This window comes from Thunnus maccoyii, chromosome 22, assembly GCF_910596095.1.
Source record: "Thunnus maccoyii chromosome 22, fThuMac1.1, whole genome shotgun sequence".
Taxonomy (NCBI): domain Eukaryota; kingdom Metazoa; phylum Chordata; class Actinopteri; order Scombriformes; family Scombridae; genus Thunnus; species Thunnus maccoyii.
Window position 1 is genome coordinate 21253976 of NC_056554.1, and position 23126 is coordinate 21277101.

At 38.7% G+C, this 23126-nt stretch overlaps 1 protein-coding gene across 1 annotated transcript in view; it reads right to left on the minus strand.

Annotated features, from left to right (window-relative positions):
- Positions 1 to 22243, minus strand: part of LOC121889973 — a 48848-nt gene extending 26605 nt beyond the window's left edge. Inside the window, exon 1 of the mRNA XM_042402221.1 lies at positions 22074 to 22243. Within this exon, the coding sequence (XP_042258155.1) occupies positions 22074 to 22228 (155 nt within the window). The 5' untranslated portion in view covers positions 22229 to 22243. The remainder of the gene's footprint in view (positions 1 to 22073) is intronic.
- Between the last annotated feature and the right edge of the window lie 883 nt (positions 22244 to 23126).

A 23126-nucleotide genomic window follows, 5' to 3' on the forward strand; every position in this document is an offset into this window, starting at 1 on the left:
AATGTCTAATTTTTTATTCCACATGTTCTTCTCCCCTGTCAAAACCTGGCACCTACATTATCCACAAAGCAACTTGATCACCAGCAGTTTGGTGGGACATGCCGCTAGCCTCAACCAGAGATGAGGAGCGAACTACATCGGTCTGGTAACCTCATTTCTAACTCTACATTAGGGACTGTCTGTGGAGCCACCAAAGGCTTCATAGAACTTTTTTCACATATGCAGTAGTATTCCCCGATACCTGTAGACAGATCTTGATGTGTAAAATAGGTGGAGTTCCCCTTTAAGACTGGAACCAGCAAGCAGACAAAGCACATTTAACATCTGCCGTTTTAATTTCAGAATGTCACAATCGACCATACTGAAAGACTTGGGCCAGCCTGAAAAAAGTAGCTAGTAGTAAGTGAGCGTTTAACTAACCATCAGATTAAGCTAAAGGGTCTGGTATATTCCTTCTGATATGCCTGTCAGATGGTTAAATAGCTTTGGAAACCTCCTCTTGCACCTTTCTGACGGTAAATTGGGGGTGGGGAGGTAGGGTGACTTTTTGAACTGACATTGACACCCACTTCACACAGTGACTAGTCAGCTGTGTGGTGGTGAGAAAGGAACCAGGGTTTGAACATCTCTCTCCGGCTCTCCTTTTTCATTCTTGACAAAGCTATTTCTGTCACTTTTTATGTGAACAAACGAGTGCAACACTGCAAATGTCTTCCAGGAGAGACTGACCAAAAGAATACACCATTATCTCCGTAATTTAATATTATCAACCCCTCCCACCTCTCTATGAAGGTCAGCTTTTCACTCTGTCTTCGAACGTGGCCATACGGAACAATAATAACCATGTTTGATTTCTGATATGGCCAGACAACACGTCATAAGAACCAGTTCTGATCGACCCAAAGACTCTAGATCATAATTTATTGAGTTAAAGGTTAGGTAATGTAACAAGATGGAATACAGACTGAATCATCATCAGGATTCAGGATCCTCATGATTTATAACGTGACAACCTAAAAATGAAAAGTTCATTCAACTGGAACAGCAGTGGAAAGATAAAAGTCACAAAAATCCACATGGCCCAGTAGTCATGGGGGGAACCTTTTGAGTTTTGCCTTCTGATAAAAAAACAAAAAAACAAAAAAACACACATGCACAATATTGGACATAAAGGCGGACAGAGAGATCATTTTTTAGATGACAAATCCAAGATCAGTGTCTCATGAGGACCACCCTGACAGTAGCTTACTAGAGTTACTCCAAGTGGAGTAACTCTTACATTTCCAGTAGACAGCTATTTTCCCACTATGTAGTAGGGTAACACCACCAAACACTACATTTTTTTTTGCTCTCAAGGTGAAAAAAGTTCAGAAATATGACTGCACTGCATTCCAGAGTCTGTTGCTCCACCATAGGTTTGCGGCCGGCACCGGATGAGCTGGGAATGAGCCTGCGTTGGTCAAGGAAGACACATTTAGCAGTAGAGAGCAGGTGGCTCAGCTGGGTCGGGACCTCTCACTCTGCTCCAATCTGTCAACCTCTTAATTCAGATGGGGCCAACCAGTCGTACCACAACAAATTAAGAACATACAACCAGTGAAGGAAGGAGATTCTATACCATTCATTTACCAGTGGGTGTGTACAGAACTCCGCTGCTCTGGTCTTACAACCAGATTAATTTATGTAGCACAGTAAGGGGGTGGTCAAACCAACATTAGCGCCCAATTAAAAAAAAAAAAAAACAAACAAAAAAAACCCACAGCCCTTCCATTCATTTGAATGGGGGCAACGCCTTGAAGCAGCATGAGTGCCAAAACACTGCAGCGGTCACCCGGCAAAAAAAGTTGAACCGGGCTCAACTTTTGCCACAATGCGATGAGGGCGTCATCCAACAAGGCGCTGTGTTGGCCAGTCATACATACATGCAAGCAAACATACCTGTTAGATTACTTTATGACTTTGTGAATGCCGTATCCAACTGTTTACCTAATGATTGTAGCGACGAAAGATAAAACACCCACAGCTGTGATAACTTACCAGAGTTGTAAAATCCTATCTGTGTGTATTACAAACAAATGTGCAGTGTATTGGCGTCTGATAAGCTCCAATTTGACTTCTTGGATTGTATTTGCCTTACACTGTTTTTAAGCAGGGCTGATTTCAGTCTGAACACTGCCTAAATTCAGAATAACTTAAAATAAATTTTGAATGTTTAATAGCATTAATATGTTAAGTTACTTTTTATGAGTGGCTTATAGTGTAGTTTTCTACTTTCAGCAAAGGTTTAGTGTTTCTGATAAGTAGCAGTTTGCAGTTTCACTGTCTATAATTTCAAAGCAGCTTCCCCAACGCAGCAGACATGGTGTTATGAATTCAATATCATACCAATATTGTGTCCAAAGTCCTCCCGGATTGTTGTGCCAGGCTCCAAAACTAAAAGGGAGCAAGGAGGAGTTTGGCTCCTCTTACAACATGAGTCTGTGGCTTTTGTTTGATATCTAGTGTCGGCAAAAAAATGTTGCTGACGCTAGATATCACCTGCTAAAAATCGTTATAAAAGAAAGTCTGCAGTTATTGATTCAGGACACAGTTTGAGACAGGATTAAGCACTTCTAATTTAACTATATTCATAAATAAATAACTTGAATCTTTTCACATCTGTTCATGTCATGTCTTGTTGTGTTGTTGAGTTTTGCACCAAATTATGGAAAGTAGTGTCAATAAGAGTAAAAATAAGCATCAGTACCTATATTGGTATGGATAAAATCCTAATGATACCCTTCCCTAGTTATAGGCTGGTGTGACTTTCGCTTTTGATGTCTTAATTGTATTGATAACAGTGCTCATCTGTATGTGATGGGTTGTTGATGAGGACTCAATCCCTTGAAGGCAGCTCTGTTTTTGATTTAAGCCCATATATTTGTGGGTTGTATCACACTGTGATGTTTGAGTTTTGATACCCGTGTGGAGGTGTCATTAACTGATTAGTATATATCAGATGTGCTGACATAAAGCAAGTAGGCCAACATGCTTGCAGCTACGAGTGTTTCTTTCCAAACAGAGTCATAGCCAAACCTCCCTTTAAGGTAGGCTCAAGCACCCCAAAAAGTAACTGTTTCCAGCTCACACAGTGTCACGTCAACGGGACACTTACCGACAATTACGGATGTTTACGTTTTCACCAACTTTCAAAGCACACATTATACACATTCAAGACGTTGTCCGACGGGTTTTTACATTTCTAACGTGTAAAACTGTGATAAAAAACGAGCTTAAACTAAAATGGCGTGCTCCTGGTAGCAAGTATGAACGTTAGCCTTTAACAGGGCTAAACAACAAACGGCCAGCGGTTGACAAACCGAGTACAGGTTCGGTAAATACCTAGGTTTGGTTCCGTGGTTTTTCTAAATAACGCTTCTGTTGCATACCTTTCGTTATTTGTGGTGTATCTTGCGGCTTTGGTTTGCTCAAACTTGTCTTCGACCTGTTAGTGAGCAGGAAATCACAGCAAGCTGAAAGTAACACTTCCGGCAAAGCGCGTCGAGACTTCAGAATAAAAGCTTCAAAAAATATATTAATTATTGTACAAATTTTAATTAAATGTTTTTAATTAAAGAGCTTTATTGTCATTCTCTCCAGCTAAATGAATTGCAGTTGAACATACAATCAGGTGTCAAGTCTTACTAACAATGAATTTATTGTCAATTAATCTGCAGATTAGTTTCTCAATTAGTTTTTTACTCCATAAAATGTCAGAAAATTGTAGAAAAAATGCTTATCACAACTTCCTAAAGCCCAAGCTGACGTTTTAAAATGTCTTTCTAAAAATATATATTCTGTTTACAATGATATAAAACAAAGAAAAGCAGACATTCTTCATATTTGAGAACCTGGAACAAGAGCATACTTGTCATTTTTGACTGAAAATATAAATTGATAATTGAAATATTATACCATTATCGAAACATTATTCAATAATATACTAGCCTGGAGCTCATGTTTTATTTGCTCTGACAGATGCATCTGGTCCCCTCCTGTTCAAACAGATAGATGAGAGCAGCACATCTGAATATTTTGCTCTTGCGTCATGCCCCAGCCCCTTTTTGAGTGAAAAAATTTGACTGGCAAAAAATTTGGCTGTGATTTGACTGGCAGTAAATCCAAATTGCAAATTTCTAATCTGAAGCACCAGATGGTTTGTTACACAGGACTGTCTGAGAAGTCGTCCATGAAAACTGTTTGGAAAAGGGTGGGCAGTTTAAAAAAAAATACTTGGCAAAACTTAATGCTGTGGTGGAAACTCATAATAGGGGTAAATAGAGTCAGAGGGTAAAATGAGCCACCCCCTTTATCTCGGTAACCATAAACAAAAGTATTCATGTGATCACAACTTAAGAAAGTATAGTTCACATTACTCAATCCATCTTGGACTCAAGCACATGGAGAGAGTGGTCAGCAAAACAGAGCAAAAAAAAAGATTTTTGTCATGTCAAGTGAATTCATCATGTTGCTAAAGTTATCAGTCTTGTATCTTAATTAAAAAAGATACATTTTGTATATTATTACATGTTAATTTAAGTCAATGTAAGCTACAAAATAAGGTCATAAATTTAGCATAACTGTGGATCTGAGACACTGTGTGAAACTGTTTTGTCAAAATGGAGGTAAAACGTGCCAGTGATGTGGGGGCAAGATGAATCAATGGCTCAATTTACCCCCCAAAATTATTTTCTGATATTCTAGAGACTAGAGATCCTGTTCATGTTAATGTTTGATCACTGTTACAAGTGTTACAATGTTGATGAATAAATACCTAATTGTTGACTGATGTTAAGTTTAAGCCACACACAAACATGCAGACGGGTGGCAAATTAAAGGAAAAGCCGACATAAAGTGTCTTAGTAAGGTGTTGGGCCACCAGAACAGCATCAATACACCTTGGCATTCATTCCACAGTCTCTGAACTCTTCTAGATGGATGAACACCATTCAATCAAAAGATATTACCTCATTTGGTGTTTTGATGATGGTGGTGGAGAGCAATGTCTAATACGTAGGTTCAAAATCTCCCATAGGTGTTCAAATAGGTTGAGATCTGGTGACTGTGAAGGCCATAGAATATGATTCACATCATTTTCATATTCATCAAACCATTCAGTGACCCCTCATGCCCTGTGAATTGGGGCATTGTCATTGAAATGGAAACATATACACTTATGTTATTGTATTAAGATTATGTTACACTGCCTTATAGTCAAAAGCTCATTGTAAGACTTTATGATCTCTGCTTCCCGTGTGAAAATGTTCCTAACAGGTACTATCAAAGGGGAGGTGTGGGACTCGGTCACTGTAACTTTAGAGGGAATGTCCAGGGAGGAAAGGCAGATAAGGATTTGACCTTCAACTCTTAATTCTCAGCAGAGACCGAAAGAAACTCCCTAGAGATATAGTGCATTAATTAAAAATAACTGTTAGGTTGATGAATATGGGATGATTGTGATGCTTGTGGCTGTATATGCAAGTACCAACACTGAACTTTATTCAATATCTCTTCAGCCAAGCAAACTGGGAGATCTGAACTTGCAAATATGTATTCTGGATATTGCAATAAAACTCTGAAAGACAACATGCTCTCTGTGAATTCATCTTAAATTTCCACTACAGTCATCCTGGAAGAAACAACTCCCATCAAGGTAGAAATGTTTGATCATAGGATAAAGGAGATCACTCACAACAAGTTTGTATTGATTTGCAGTGACCCTTCCCTCTAAGGGGACAAGTGGACCCAAACCATGCCAGCAAAATGCCCCCCAAAGCATAACAGAGCCACCAGATCCCCTCACTGTAGGGGTCAAGCATTCACCCTTGGACCAGTTTTTCCTTTAATTTGTCACTTGTCTGTATACACAAAAGCACATTTACACACACATTCTTGTAGTGTTGTGCCATAGGACTAACTTTTTTTGATGGGTCATTGTTCTAAAACCATAATAATTAGATAACTTGATTTAATTTCCATGGGCACACAACAACCTGAGGTATATATAGTAACTATTATTTGAAACAAATACACTTTCATTTTGCAGTAAAATCATCAAATGTAAAAAGTGGCCCATGTCAACCCCGTTCTCCCCTACAATACATATATATTCTCCTACTCTATTGCCTTATTGTCTCACATAGCCTTTGTATGAATTGAATATTATGTAACCACTTGTTACTGCCAGATGAGAGTGCAACCTGATGCTTCCCATGTCATGTACACCCAGTTGGTTCAGAGCAGGACATAAAATAAATAACCTGTCAAACATAAGTAAATAGTGGCTACTCACATAGCCACTACCCAAATTTGTCTGTGACCAATAATAAAGTGGGAAGGCACCATGACAACACTAAAGACCAATAAAATTGACGGGGAGGGTCAAGGGATGTATTGTATATATGACACTGTACTGTCAGTCATTTTTCAGTTGCTCTGCGCAGAATAACTTAGGTCTTTGCCACACTGTTAATTCAATAAAGACCTCATATTGAAGACTTTACCTCTGATAATTTATTTCCACTACAATGCCAATGCCACTTAAATAGTTGAAGATGTTTGAAGATACAGTTAGACACAGACATAATTTCTGTTTATTTAATCCCTATAAGATATGTGATATAGCACTTTACCATTTCTCTAAGAGCAATTGCAAGGCTGGTGGAGAGATGGACCAATGGTGGAACAATGACCAGGGCTGTGGATTTTGGATTATTAAAGTATTTAATTCTGGTGTCCTTGTGATACTCCATGGACCTACAAACAGTCCTCTACAGTGTCATGCTCAATAGACCAATACTCAAAAACACAGTTTATGGCTTATCTGATCTTTGTAAGAATGAAATTTGCTCTTGTTTCTGTTAGAGCTCATACACCCATCTTTACACAAATCCTTTTAAGACATCCAAATCCTTTTTTTAACCAAACAACAGAAAAAAATCTGATAGAGGAGTAAGATTTATGCCTCTCTATAAAGAAAAGCACTGCTCCTGAACCTGTGTCCATATTTTTCATTTTTATGAATGCCCATTTAGGTTGTACACCACTACCTTCATGGCCACTAGATGGAGGCAGCACAGCATATTTGCATGAGATGTATTTGATAACCGTATAGATTGCTGATTCAGTCTTTGTACAAAAATACATTTGTACACTTATGACAATATGAGTTAAGCTGTGTATGTGTGTGTCCAGTCTGAGGTTTGTGAGCAGCAGTCGTGACAGCAAGGCCCAGACAACAGGTGTGGAAGACCACGGTTGGAGGAACAGCCTGGACCTTTTACCCTCTCCCTGGAGATATTATATAATAAAATGTTTTGTTGAATGCAGTTGGTTTCCTTGTATATTTTGTACTATTGACCAAATTTCTTTTTTGGCTTTAATTGAGCAGTTGCTGGTATGATTAATATTTAGTTTAGATTTAACTTTATTGTCATTGCACAAGTACTGAAACAACAAAATGCAGTTTAGCATCTAACCAGAAGTGCAAAGAAGCAATAACAGATTGACAGATCATTTTTTTGTTTTGTTTATGATGATGGTTATAATTTAGTATGTTGAAGATTAATACAATTCTTTTATTCTGAAAGAAACGCAACATAATTGTTGTTCCTGTTAATGTCTTGTGACTATATTAATTTCTGAGAGGTATGAGATCATTGTCTTAAGTCGTGTTTTTAGACCCTAACATCATAATCATCATATATGTCATTAAAAACGGACTTCATCACTGTAAGTTTGTAATGTACAACCTATATGGGGTAATATTTGTCAAGTTAAGGAAATGGAAATGAAGTATCCTTCAGTAATGAATAGAAATGACCAAGCTCATTTAATTTAGCATCAAATTCAATGAACCAAAAACAAAAATGCAGAAGAACAGGGTTGTTTTATCACTATTCTACCAGATAGAAGCACTTTTCTCAAATAAATTTAGTTAATATATTGCTAATATATAATTCCCATAAGTGACGACCGGTCTATTTCCCTTACTCACCATTGCATTACACATGCTGATGTGGAGGAGGTTGGTTAGAATATAACAGAGAAGTTAGAAGTTAGAATAAATATTCAGAATTGACGGAGTTGGAGAGAAGAGTGCCGGGAGGAGTTTGTTGTGTTGAAGTACAGAAAGCGTAACTTAGTGTTATCTAAAAGATTTTCAAAGTAATGGCTGAATATTTAGCTGATTTCAACAACAACTCAGCTCACGTGAGATTTCAGAATAAGACTTCTCCTTGAGCAAGACTTGGTTAAACACAATAACAAACAGAATGGACCAAGCAAAAGGTTTTATTTCTCTGTATGGTCCTTTCCATAATGTTGTCAGACACTTATAATAACAATCTGAGCCTGTCAGTAGCAAAAACAAGCACTTTTAGTGGACGTACATTGACAGGGCACTATTGCCCCGTCGGTTGACATTGCAGCCTGTTTAGCGGCTGCTGGCTGCAGCGCTCTCACTCAGTACTGGACCAATTTAAAAATTGTTGTCCCAATTAGTCACTTAGACAGAAAAAGATGGGAATATAGGGTCCAGGTCGAAAAATACCTAACTTTCCCTTTAATCAATCACATTCCGGAACTCTTCTGGATTCGGATCAGATTTATACTCACCGCAAGACTATGAGCTTGAAGCCTTGATAATGAATGGCTATTGACTGTATAGACTGTTGAATCAACAATTTATCAAAAGGTGACGATGAATAGTTTAATTAAAGGATCATTCCTATTGGGTATTGCACCAAATTACTAATATATCCCTTTTATCCCCTCCCCCGGACCACAGGGCTTAACGCCTGACCACGACACGACAGCTGACTGGCATCCCTCTGGCTGTGTGTGTTTGTGTGTGCCAAAAGAGGCTCGGTTTTATTTTCGGCTGTCATCGCAACCCTGTCAGAGAACCCAGTCTCATGGTGGTGAGCTCACCATTACACACACACCCCATATCCCCATGAGGACTACTGGTCCCAACAAGGTTGGTGTTTATATCGGAAAAGGTCCCAAAGAATTAACAAAAGCACGCACACATATTTATGGAGACACAAGGGTAGATTTAGACATAAAAATGCCTTTGTGACAAAACTGTTTTGTTTGTAAATTTGATTTAATTCAACACAGACACACGTTTGCACTACACACACTCCTCCAACCATCTTAGACATCTTGAAATAGCATCATTACTATAATTTCCTGTGTGACAACTACAATTACAAGCCAAAGTTCAAATCATCTTTCCTCATGTCGACTGAAAACAAGATCCTTTTCTAAACAAACTAATGTGCCCCAACTCTTCAGGGCCAAGGAATATGTCACCCAGTGCAATGGTGTGGCTCTTTGACATGTTTTTAAAGCAGATATATCATGCTTTTTATTGATTTTCTGTTATTTATATATGATTATGATGCTGGATATCTATGTTAAACATGGTCAAAGTTCCAAAAGTTCAGCTTAATGTATGTAGAAATGCTCCCTACCAGTCAAAAGCCAGGGCTGCAACCTGTTCTGAACACTTCATTTGCAATGTTTTTTTTCTAGCTTGCGCAGGGGCATGAACAAAAAGCATGTGCTGCCCATGGATGTATTATAAGGGCCAGATACTGGACCAAAAATGGAGCCCATTTAGTACGATAGGAATTACTTGGCTGACACATACGCCAAAAAAAGTTTCTAGCTTCTGGGTTTGCTTCCATGTTGTGTTTTTAGACTGCTTTTGTTGGCTCGAGGAAATGTTTACAAATATAAAACCTCCATGGATCAAAAATTTGTAATGGAAAGAGTCATGATTGACATTGTTTGCAGTTTGATATGTCCTGTCAACAGTTTTACAGACGTCTCTTTTACAATGGTGGCCTGTAGGGAAAATGCTTTTTTTTTGCTGCAGTACCACCAGTGACCACTGGGAATAATTGGCTGCAAGGCTGAGCAGCAACACCCTATCCAGCTCTTGTAATACATCTATGATGCAGCCTCAGCTCATTGTGCATGTCCATAAACGGCTGTCTGTTCAGTAGTCTTTGTGGCTAAGGTTGTTGCTAAGGTTTTTCCATGTGTTCATGTTTTCCACTCTCATATTTCGGATCGTATACCAGCTTGAACACTTAAGGATGTATTTGAGAAGGTGACATTTCGAGTAATGAACGAGAGAAAGTAGTGAAATCCTACTACTATAGTTTATTTCATGGTTTGTTGATGTAGCCTCCGGAGTTGGCAGAAGTCTCCCAAGGGGCAGCTTCTGGAAGCTGCCAATCAGAACAGAGTGGACTCATCAGGAGGGGGGTCTTAAAGAGACAGGACTTAAAACGGCCTGTTTCAGACAGAGGCTGAACTGAGGGGCGGCATAAAGGGCGTGTATAAGATAAATAAAGAGTTTTTTGAATTGTAAATCATACAAAGATATTTCAGTAGAGCCCAAGAATATAAATATAGACCTGGGAATGTATATAATACATCCCTGTTAATAGTTTTTGGACAATGGTGGAGGTCTACAGGTCTATGGCGTTGGATACACACACAATACTTGTAAATAGATCATTTCATTGTTGGTTTGGCTCTGCAGATAAGATTTGTTGACAATAAGAAAAATATAGAAAATCACCAGTCATATCCTTTAAAGAGCAGCCCACAGCAGCTTCCCTAAGACATCTCTTCAGGATAAACTGGTACTATTATAACATGCATTAAAACTTTCTTTCTTCCCTCTACATGAACATACACACATTTATCAGTGTCGCCACATGCATCTATAGCATCTACCTCTCCTGCCCAATAACACAGGGTCAGATCCTCTCTAATGATCTCAACAATTCTGGCTGGAGGTAACCTGACCCCAGATCAGTGACGACGGACGGCGACTGCCCCCAGGATTGAATGTGAAATCTGCCAAAAGGGAATGCGAAATCTCAAATTACTATCTGTCTTCAACTTGGATGGATATTTCTAGAAAGAATAAATGGCTCCTATTTCCTTGTCTAGGCAAAAGTGAAAATTTGGGCAGGGAAGATCACCAAGGAATGTTTTCCCTCCAGACATGAGAAGGTACCGCTGAGCAAGGCACTTATATTTAGCGTGCAGACGTGAGAGTGGTATCGATCTTCTCATCTAACTTTCAGCAAGAAAACAAATACGTGTGTTTCCCAAAATGTCACACTATTCTTGAAGGATTTAACTGAACAGGTGTCAGTTTGTACTGCAGTAATGGGCAAAAGTTTGAGGCATTTTAGATGTTTAGATTCTTGTCCGTTCAGCAATACCATCAGGGAGGCATCTGATCAATTCCAAATTTATTCTGCAGCATGACAGTGACCCCAAACATACAGTCAGAGTCATAAAAAAATTACCTACAGCAACAAGAAGAACAAGGAGTCCTGCAATGGATGGTATGGCCTCCACAGAGCCCTGATCTCAACATCAACTCTTGCATGAAGAGACAGAAGTAACTGAGATGCCGAAATCCACAGAAGAACTGTGGCAAATTCTCCAAGATGCAGGAACAACCAACCCTGCTAAGTACCTTGAAAAACTGTGTGCAGGTGTACCAAGGCCTCTGTTTTAAAGGCAAAGCTGCTCACACCAAATACTGATTTCATTTAGGTTTCTTCTGTTTAATGAACTTTAATGAAGCTAATTGATAATAAAAAATATTCATGGCATTATTTTTGAAAGCATCCTCACTTTACTTTTAGTACCTAACACTTTTGCACTTAAATGTAAGATAAAACTTGTTTCCCCTCATGGGATTACTACAGTTATCTATCTATTGATGCTGTGCAGATATTTTTGTAGTCATTATAAGCTGCCGGACTGTGAAAACCCTAATTGTCACCCCTTTTATCTGGTCAATCTCACCCAACATGCCCTCCCAGTCTCTAATGCCTGACAGGTCATGTGACATGGGTGTGTGGTTACCTCAGTGAGTCCTGGGAGTCCCCGTACCGTCGGCGACGCACCCAGCGACAGACAGATGGGTTTAAATCATCGTGCAGTGGGGACACAGAGTGCACACAGTAACTTACACCAGGCAAACCTTGCTGCTACACATGTCAGAGTTATAAATCTCTCTGCAGCGCTTGTGGTTTAGTACACTTTGATGTTTTTGACGATGATTGATGATTCGAGGGAGGCGGATGAAGAGTCTTACATGTTGAAATGACATTTTTCCTAAAGTTTCACAGAAAATTTGAACTTTTTGTTTTATAATTTTTCTTTCTTACATAATGTTTTGCCCCCCTCCCCCCTTCAGTTTATATCCATTATTTTTATATTGTTATTCTGTTATTATTCTGTTAACATGTAAATGTTGTACTTTGTCATTTATCTGGTAGTATCTTTAGTTTGTCTATATGTGTTTTTGGGTTTATTTATTTATGATATAGATATATATTTATACTTTATATATCAATAAAAAGTTGATCACAAAGAAAATAAATTATGTTTGTATGTTTGTATTTTTAACCTCTGCAAGTAAACCCGATCTCATATCCTTAAAAGACTAAATGGATAGGAATGTTCTGAAAAAAGAAAAAACTAAGCCAAAATATCTTTTTTAATATGTGTGGAAAAGAAAAGAAAATAAGTTTGGAGGTAACATGAAAATTTAGAAACGTACAGAGCGTTTCTTTTTATTTTCATTAATTTGTGCACAGTTCTACATACTGTGTCTGCTGTGTATGTGTGTCTCTCTGTGTGTGTGTGTGTGGATTCTGCGAGAGCCACTGCCATCCTCTGAGGAGCAGTTAGCAGAGGGTCTAATGAGCGCTGATGAAAATAAATCAACGCTGGCTCAAACAGAGAGTTGCAATCACTCAGCACCACAAGATCTCCTGGTAAATGGTGCACACACACACACATACAAACACACACACACAGTCACACAAGTCTTTACAGTGCAAAATAGTTTATTTGTCCTTGGACTGTGTGTGAGGAGATGTAATGAAGTATTTATAGTGGTGGCATCGACGTATCACAATTTCGTGTATGGTTCAGTGCACTCCAGTATGCGCATGTGGTGTGTTGGTGATAAATACTCAACATTTATTACATAGAGCTGTTTTTAAGTCTTTTGGGGCAAGTTCAAGTCAAGCGTTGAGGCAATCGAGAAAGGTCAAAGACAAGTCCAAAGAGGTCTCACAACAGTCGAGTGTCAAGGCCTCTGTGATTTACTGTAAGTAACATTCAAAAATGTTCGCACAACTAAAGCCAAAAATACATAAAATGTTGTGTGTTGGTCATGATATGTAAAGTACTACTTCTCCTAAATAACTTATATATATACATATATTTTTCTAAGAACAATATTCAATACCTATCAATATTACCTATATATATACAGACGGGTGACATATTAATGGAAAAACCAACATAAAGTGTCTTAGTAAGGTGTTGGGCCACCACTTGCTGCTAGAACAGCTTCAATGCACCTTGGTGTTGATTCTACAGTCTTTGAACTCTACTGGAGGGATGAACACCATCCTCCAAAAGATATTCCCTCGTTTGGTGTTTTGATGATGGTGGTGCTGTCTAACACATCGGTCCAAATCTCCCATAGGTGTTCGACTGGGTTGACATCTTGTGACTGTGAAGGCCATAGCATATGATTTATATCATTTTCATACTCATCAAACCATTCAGTGACCTCTTGTACCCTGTGGATGGAGGCATTGTCATCCCGGAGGAGACCACTCCCATCAGGATAAAAATGGAATAAAGGTGATCAATCAGAACAACTTTTATTGATTTACAGTGACCCTTCCCTCTAAGGGCACAAGTGGACCCAATCTATGCCAGCAAAATGCCCCCCACATCATAACAGAGCCACCAGATCTCCTCACTGTAGGGTTCAAGCATTCAGACCTGTACCGGTTATTCCTTTAATTTATCACTTGTCTGTATAAATTATGATATCACATTATTATATAACAAAAAATTAGATATTCTATCAAACCTCTACTTGAAAAAGACCTTACACTTTGATATATAATATAGCTAGAAATACTATACTTATCTTTACTGCCTTTTTTACTATCTTACATATTGTCATTGCCATATTGGCATTAAAAAATATGTTTTTATCCCAAAAACATACAGAAAAGCTATTATACATTTTAAGCCCCGAGTAGTGTCTGCAGGCTTCCTTTGCAGTGCAGTCTGTATGTAGGACTGCCTTTTTCACCAACCTAACATTGCAAAAATCAGGCACGCCCTGTCTCAAAAAGATGCAGAAAACTAGTCAACACATTTATTACTTCTAGGCTGGATTATTGCAATTCCTTATTATCAGGCAGCCGTAACAAGTCTCTAAAGACTCTCCAGCTGGTCCAGAATGCAGCTGCACGTGTACTAACAAGAACTAGGAAAAGAGATCACATTTCTCCCATTTTAGCATCGCTGCATTGGCTTCCTGTAAAATCCAGAATAGAATTTAAAATCCTTCTCCTCACTTACAAAGCCCTTAACGGTTAGGCACCATCATATCTTAAAGAGCTCATAGTACCCTATTACCCACTAGAACACTGCGCTCCAAGACTGCAGGCATACTTGTGGTTCCAGTCTCCAAAAGTAGAACAGGAAGCAGAGCCTTCAACTATTAGGCTCCTCTCCTGTGGAACCATCTTCCAGATTCGGTCCAGGGGGGCAGACACACTCTTTACGTTTAAGAGTAGGCTTAAAACTTTCCTTTTTGATAAAGATTATAGTTAGGGCCTTGGACCAGCCCTTAGTTATGCTGCTATAGGCCTAGACTGCCACTGCCACGGGACTTCCCATGATGCACTGAACTCCTCTCTCCTCCTCCCCCTCTTTATCTGTATGCATTCATGTACCATTAATGCATGTTACTAACTTGGCTTCTTCCCCGGAGTTTTTGTGCTTTCTCGTCTCACAGGTTCATATGGATCATGGTCATGGACCCCCTAGTTACGGACGGTGGGCTTCTGAGGACCTGCTTGATGACCATGCCTGCTGTTATTGTTATTAGTCATATTTCTATTATTATTTTCATTATTGTTGTTATTAAGCCTCTCTGTGTCTCTCTCTCGCCCTCCCTCCTCCCTTTCTCTCTCAACCCAACCAGATTGCTGCCCACCTAGAACCCGGTTCTGCTTGAGGTTTCTGCCTTGCCACTGTCCCCAAGTGCTTCCTCATGGGGGAATGTTAGGTCTCTGTAAAATAAAAAGTACGGCCTAGAGATAACTTCTGTTGTGATTTGGTGCTATATAAATAAAATTGAATTGAATGGAACTACTGCAAATAAAGCCAAAAAGAAGAAGAAAAACAAGCTATTTGGATAGCCACTTGGACAGTTACTGGAAACACTAAGTGTGAGCTCAGGGTCAGACTGACGTCAGTTTGAAATCTCTCATGTATAATCTTTATATTTTCTCTCCAACTTCACAGGGAGCTTGAACAGGATGGGACAGCAGAAAATTATACTGCATCATGTGGCACGAGCATAGTGTGAATGTGTGTGTGTGTGTGTCTAGTTCGAGTTACATCATCAGCTGAGGAAAGTTTTCATCACCATCGAAGAACAGTATGTGTCATCCTGTCTTATACATTTGACACCATAACAAGTGATACGGTAAGATAGCTTCAGGGATTTTACTATTTTAGGAGACTAAAAAAATATAAACCGAGCCAAAGAGAGTAAAACAGAGATTAGAGGGATATATCAAGATTTATTTCATATTTTAATATGAAATAAATCAGATCATAAGAAAAAATACAATCAATTTAAAAGTATAAATGTATGTTTTATGATTTGAACCTGTGAAAATAACCTCTAAACTTGCTTCATGCTTACTCGTTTTAGGAATGGATCCTTTTTAAAGGCACAATCCATAATCTAAATGTAAACACAACAGTAGTTTATCCTTTTCTCTCACTCTCTAGCATCTCTATTGTCTTCCTTTTATCCTCATACACATGCAATGTTAAAATCATGTCAGTGAGTCGTGGCTGTGTACGATGACGTCCTGTCCACAGTTATCACAGTTGATAACTGTTTCTGTGCCTGGACTGGCTGGTTGACCCAGAAACTCTTTTCACAACTGGATGAACTAATTGAGTCCAACACAAAGTGACCTGATCACCACACTACACCAAGGCTAACAGTGCCAAGTTGATATCTTTGCATGGGTTTAGAATCTAAGGGAGGGAGTTCTTGATAAAAATGATCAGTTTCTTTCTGAACTTAATTTTATTACCTCATGTTTGTCAAAATGATGACCAGTAAACTCATCAACTGATCTCAAAACAGACAAAAACATATCTCTGGATCTCAGCTGTGATACCAGCAAGACTGGATGAGGACTGCGTGGAACGTTGTGTTAAAGTGTTAATGGTCAACAGGTGGGAGAGAGCACAGCGGGAGGACAACAGGACGCTGAAAGACAAGGGTGTAAACTTAAGTACATCCAGTACGTTTGACAAAGAGACAGTAAGAGAGAGATGGACGGAAGCAATGAAAAGAATGTAAGATATGGTGAAAAAGGAAACAAAATGTAGGAAATGCAGCAGCTGCACTTTTAAATCCACCTGTTCTCTCTTTGTAACACGCACACAGTGACAATGACACCCATTGCATTCCTAAAATTGAAACCTTCCCAAATATTTATGAGGTGTTTGGTCATATGGTGAGTGTGTAGGCTAAATGTGTGTGCGACTGAGACAACGGTGTTACAGAGGCCACAATACAAGGTCTGTGTGTTTTTGAGCTTTTTGTTGCATCAATGTGTTCTTTTCAAAGTTTTATTTCAGTTCAGGTTGCAGCTGAGCTCGACTTGATCTTGACTTTCCTGATTGAAACTCAGTCTTTTACTGCTGCAAAACCAGCCTTAACACTCATATCCACTAAAGTGAAAAACAGGGGCCGGGGAGAGCAGCACGTGAGCTAACGGCAGACACATAGACTGTAAAAAGTATGGATGTAGCCACTGTGACGTCACCCATTGGTTTCTGAAGAGCGGTTTTGAAGCTCAAAGTGGGCGGCTCCGGCCGTCGCCATCTTGGCAGTGCCTGACACTGCTTAACTCCCAGTTAATCCAAAATGGGCAAAGAGGTGGAGCTGAGGCGAACCAAATGAAGCCTGGTTGCTGAAACAAGCCACCTAGCAGCTAGCGACTTGTCACTCAAAGCAGCCACGTCCTTAATTATGTATAACTTTATGGCTTAGTAAAATTTAAACGGGTGAGTTATAAAAAAGTTCAACCCCCATACAGTTGTCATGAAAGGGGAAATTACCTATAGAGCAAAACCGTTTTTTGTACTAGATTGTAAACATGTTTATTTGTGCTGTAAAGTTTGGCATTTTAACATGGGGGCCTATGGGGATTGACTCGCTTTTGGAGCCAAATGTCTGTTTGAGGAACTGCAGTTTTGCCAGTTTTTGGCACTTCTGCATTGGTTTCATTTTTCAGCTCTGGACGTTGCCACTTGGGCAGACATCAAAGCTACTATAAGTCTTCAAATCTATTTACGGAGCAATCATTTCCAAAATGACTACCAGAACACTTAGTAAATGACCCAAATTTAGCGATTGAGACCATAATGACTTGTTGAAATAAATAACTGGGGAGTCTATTGGAGCCAGCATCTAGCGTCCATCAGTGGCATTGCATTTTGCAATTCAAGCTGTTGTACTTGCCACTAGGTTGGCGTCCTAGGTGACCACATAGCTCGCCTGTGCCTACAAGCGATCCTGCACATAACTAGCTGTTGGCTAGGTGTGACCGCCACAGTAGTGTATCTACTGACACTATCTCAAAATGACTTCATAAGTGCAACCTTTGCCACCAATGCATGCACATGCATCTGTGTGTGTGTGTGTGTGTGTGTGTGTAATGGAGAGGTGATGACCCGGGATCCAAATGAAAGACTCAAATATAGACGACAGCCTGTCACACAGTTATAAATCAGAGAGTGCTAAGAAGGAATAGAAACACCTCAAAACCCTGTATGTGTGTGTGTGAGTGTGTATGTGTGCACATGTGGCTGTAAATCAGGCTTTATATAAAGTGTGATACAAGCATCAGATGACAGAGCTGTGATAAACCTGAAAATATAGACCAGGAGGACACAGATGTAAATCAAATTTACTTATGTGTACAGACACACACACACACACACACACACACACACACACACACACACACACACACACACACACACACACACACACACACACACATGCATAAACACTCCTAAATCCATCTGTCTAAATCCTCAGCAACAGAGAGCTCAGAGCAAAGCCTTGCTTCAGACCGAAGCTATTTCACACCTTACGTAAAAACATCTCTCCTTCCCGCAGACACACATACACACACACACGCACACACACACACACACTCTTACTCTTATCTTTTCTTCTATCCATCTTTGCCATCTCTGTTTACTGCTTGAATCTTGTACCCACCCTTGTTTTTTTCTATTCCCTTTCCTCAACTTTAGCTCATGTAACATTCACTCACACACCGGGGAGTATCTTCTGGTATTTAGTTCCCTTTTTACTATCATACCATCAGAGACCAGCCAAACCCATAATGGCCTCGAGGCAAGCGATTGTAACACACACACACACAAGCACACACACAAAAACAGAGCAATAAATGCCTCTCGAGTGGCTCCGATATCTGAGGAAAGGTTTTTTTAAATGAATGCTTCTGCTGTTAGTATTTTGTAACTGTGAAACTGAAAAAGAGGGGTTGAAGTTAGGTTTATTAAAAATCAAACAAACATAACAGATATAAAGTGATGGAGAGTGGTAATACTGGTGCTTTTTTTAAAGGTAGTTGGCAAGTTGAATTCTTGAATGACAGTTAAATACCAACAATTTTAAATTAATAATTCATGTTGTTCTGCTTTCTGATTGTTGGAAAGTCACTGAATGTGTTTTGGAGAAGAGATTATGAGATTAACTGTATTTGTTCTTGGTTTCGTCCATTTTTTGTAAATTTTCATTTTGCATTTATTCAAAATATAATTTAAAAGCAAAAAAAATGTAGAAAACCTTCTTTGGACACTAAGTTTAAATTACTCTCCAAATTCTGTGGTGAATACATTACTGTAGGCAAGAACGAATGAACGAATAAATATATGAATTGATAAATCAATGAGTGAATGATTGGGTTTTCTTGTTTATTCATAACAAATGATGAATTAATGCCTGTATGTAGCAGTGACTGCAAGCGGAGGATGAATGAATGAATGAAAAACAGATGAATTAATCTCTAGAGTTTACTCTGAACTGAGTAAACTAAAATAAAATGCATGAAAGCAGCACATGCGGATAAATGAGACTGATGGCAAAGTTAAGCCAACTGAGGACTGATTTGACCTGAAGAGTAAAGGTCAGACTATAAAAAGCTGTCATGGTGACAATGAAGTTGTCACAAGGTTTTAAAATTTTTGGCTCTGATGACAATTAACAAACTGTCCTGGATTTCTGTTAGAAAACTTTGAGTCTCAACTTAACTCCGAGGAAATGGACAAAAATCAGAGCAGCAAAGTAACATCTTTATCCAAACCTATTCAGTTATTGCCAAAATATTGGACTGTTATCTGTCAATGGACTTTTGAGCTTTGCTTTCTAATTGCAAACTAAATCCTGAATTATTCACTCTAGCCAAGTCTTACACTCATCTCTAACCAAAAGCACTTAATTGGTCGAATTTGTTTACCACTGTGTACAGCCAATGTTTGTGAGGTTGAATTCAGGGCATAAAAATCCCAATTTCTAAACAAGACTGATTGAATAACTTGAAGAAAACATCTCTTTGGGGTTTCTTTTTTTCTAATTTGACATTAATGTCCAAGAAAATATGCAATTACAGCTACAGTTTGTATTCCTTGGTCCATTATTTAACTATTTAAATTTTAGTTTGTTTGTGTTTATAATATCCAATCACAAATTCCAGTTTTTGTAATAAAGCCTTGCATGACTGATCGGTCTGGGCTCTTAAAATTCTCTTTTTATACCACTTGAAGAAGTAGCTGAAAATAATAATCTACTCTTGTGCTTTTGGTCCTTTGCTGTACTTGGTTTGGATCACATACAACTGGAGCAGTTGTTTCATTTATGGTGTAACGCCCGTTCAAAAGGCACAGCTAAAGTTTAAAACATTTGAATACATTTCTTGAAACCTGTTTTCATCATGTTCTGCTCTGCGGCTGAAACTGACCAACACGTTTGGTGATACTTTGTGTCTGGGCAGTATGTGTGACACGCATAGCAGATGAAAACTTTTAAAGCCTTGGATTTAGACAGATGAGACGCCCGCGTATACATGCATAACTGAGTCACATACAGTTGTCCTCTTGTTTTAGCTATAAGGTCAGCTGGGGTAGCCAGGGTAATACCAGATGACTATTTCACACTTGCTAATTGCTTCATAAGCACACATGGCCATAGAAGAATGAGGGCGCTTCAAACCCACTGTGTCTAAAAGTCAACATATTACCCAACATGGCTGAGACAGTTTGATCCTGTTACTAACGCCACACAAATGTGATGGAGGTTGAATCACTTGGGATACTTTCTGAAGCCCAATAACACCTGTCTTTTTTTCCCAATTGATAGAAAATGTATTCACAATGTATTTTTGTGGTGCATTTCCTTCTCAAGTGGGACGGAAATATCCAGCCTAAATCAAGGAATTTGAAAATTTGTAATATTTGAATGAGGTGTAAAAGTTTGAGGTCATACCTAAATAAACATGATTCTTTGCCTTTTAGCGTAACTCTACAACATCACTAACAATTATATGACGACTGATGCAACAATAAAAGTCACTAAATTAAAATGTAATTCCCCATCCTTCCCATCAAACTGCCTTTCTCTACCCTAAAAACATACTGGTTTACGAACCTACACAAGTAAAATTATCTCTGAAAGATAGAGACAGAAGATGCTGGGCTAACATTTGTATGCTAGCTAGCTAAGTCACCAAACTTTTTTTTGTTTTACTAAACTTAGCATAACTACCATTTAGTTATTTTCAGGCCTGAATTGGCACTTTGTCATATTTGTGGTGTTTTCTTATAGAGAATAAACATTTAACTAAAGATGTGTCATTATAAAGAGCAGGAGAAGAAGGATTGTAACGGTAGCTAAAAATGTTAGCTAATGTAGAGGTAGAATTTACAACTATAACTGTTCAGTTCAGTTCAAAGATTTGTTGTCACGACTACGTAATTTTGCTTTTTTATCACTTTTTAACCCCATTATTCAACTAGCTGGACTTCAGTACTACAGCAGCAAGTGAACACATCAACGTTAATACCGCCATATTCTTCAGCGCTGATTCTGTCAGTTCAGTAGTATTTTCTGTTGCTGGTTCAAGCTAACGTGACATTCAGTTAAGTACAAAACTAGGCCTATACAAGCACTGTTTTAAGGTTAATAGCTCAGGAGCTTTTTGTGGCTTTCACACTCTTTTGATAAGCTAGCAATTATTAGACAGCTAGCATAACCTGGCTGTCTTCCTTAGGTTGTTTTGGCTATTATGTATGGTAAACTTATCTCTTTGGGATTGTGAATGTTTTCACATTTTTTTTCAAATACTACATGCAGTTTAATGTATTATAAGCAATGGTTTATTTTATTTACTCATTTTTAATTTATCTTTTACAAGGAATGCACTTTTATCAATATCACTGTAAATATGTTAGCTAGATGTTAGATTAGCCATTAAAAGCTCAACTGTTGACTGTAACTATAGTTTAAGATGTTCACTTTGACCCTGTGCTGTAATGTTACCAGATTTTATGTCAGTCGCATTGCTACCTTTTTGAATTGTTCCACAAAATCTGCGAAAGCAAGGTGATGAGATACAAGCTAGGTTAAGATAAAATCTAGCTTTCTAAATCCTGAACTTTTTCTACAGCAGTTCTGTTTTTTTCTTTACTTACAATAATTGTCATACATCTCCTGCTGGACTTGAATGTGAGTGAAGACATATGTAAAACAAAGTGACAAATTTTGCACAAACTTGGTATTGCTCTCTTTTACACAGAAAAAAAAACATATCTGTTCTCACCGGCGTGCAGGGTCGATGGTGTTGCTGCTGTGCAAGTTCTGGTTGGTAGTTTTGCCAGTGGTCGAGTTATGGTTGTTGATCTTTGACGCCTTTTGGTGACCGACATCCGCTGAGCTCTGCTGCTGGGAACCGCTGGCCTTCTTTCCTTCCAGCATGGCCAAACACACACATACACATATATGTGCCCAAACACACACTCACAAAGTAAACACTTCCGTAACGCTTCTAATATGCTTCTTTTTCTCTAACCACACATATGCATACACGTTCACAAAGGCCGCCTTTTGATGCAGATTTTTGGGCGAGAAGCACACTTCCAGATATGAGGTTAAATCCCAAAAACATGAAAAAGAGAACCTTTCTCTTTCTATTTAGTTTGAATTATTTCCATATATACAAAAAAAAATTGTTCAATTTCTTTATAAAAAGTTTAATCCAGAAGAAAGAATTCCTGAACGCAGCTTACAAATCCTCACATAGTTCCACAATATTAAGGCAACTTATCCGCTTTCACAGGGTGCTTGCAAAGATCATCACCAACCACCTTTAATACTGGATAAAAAGTTAAAAAAACAAATAAACCAATGCAAAAAAAGGGTCAATAAATCTTCTTAGCTCCCCAAAAGTCCACCAATATTTGTATATTCCAAAATTTCAGGTATTCCAGACCTCAAGCATTTTGGATTTCTGAGGGCTTAAGCCATTAGTGGCTCAGAGGGATTTGAGCTGCGAGAGACTGAAAAGCGAATCAGGAGGAACGCTGCTCTGCTCTACGCTCGTCCCACTGAGCCAGCAGCTGGAGGAAGAGAGAGAGAGACGAAAGAGAGAGAGAGAGAGAGAGACGGGGATATAAGTTGTACTAAAAAAAAAAAAGGGTCACAATCCTTCACTTACTACCGAGTTTTACCAGCGTTATTTCCCTAGAATACATCTGTTATTAATCAAACTGTATTGTGACCATTTTAAATCATACAAGCGTGGTTGAAACATCAGCTGTACAATCAAATAACTGGAATAACAGTGTGCTGTCATCTTCTCTTCAATACAGTTCAC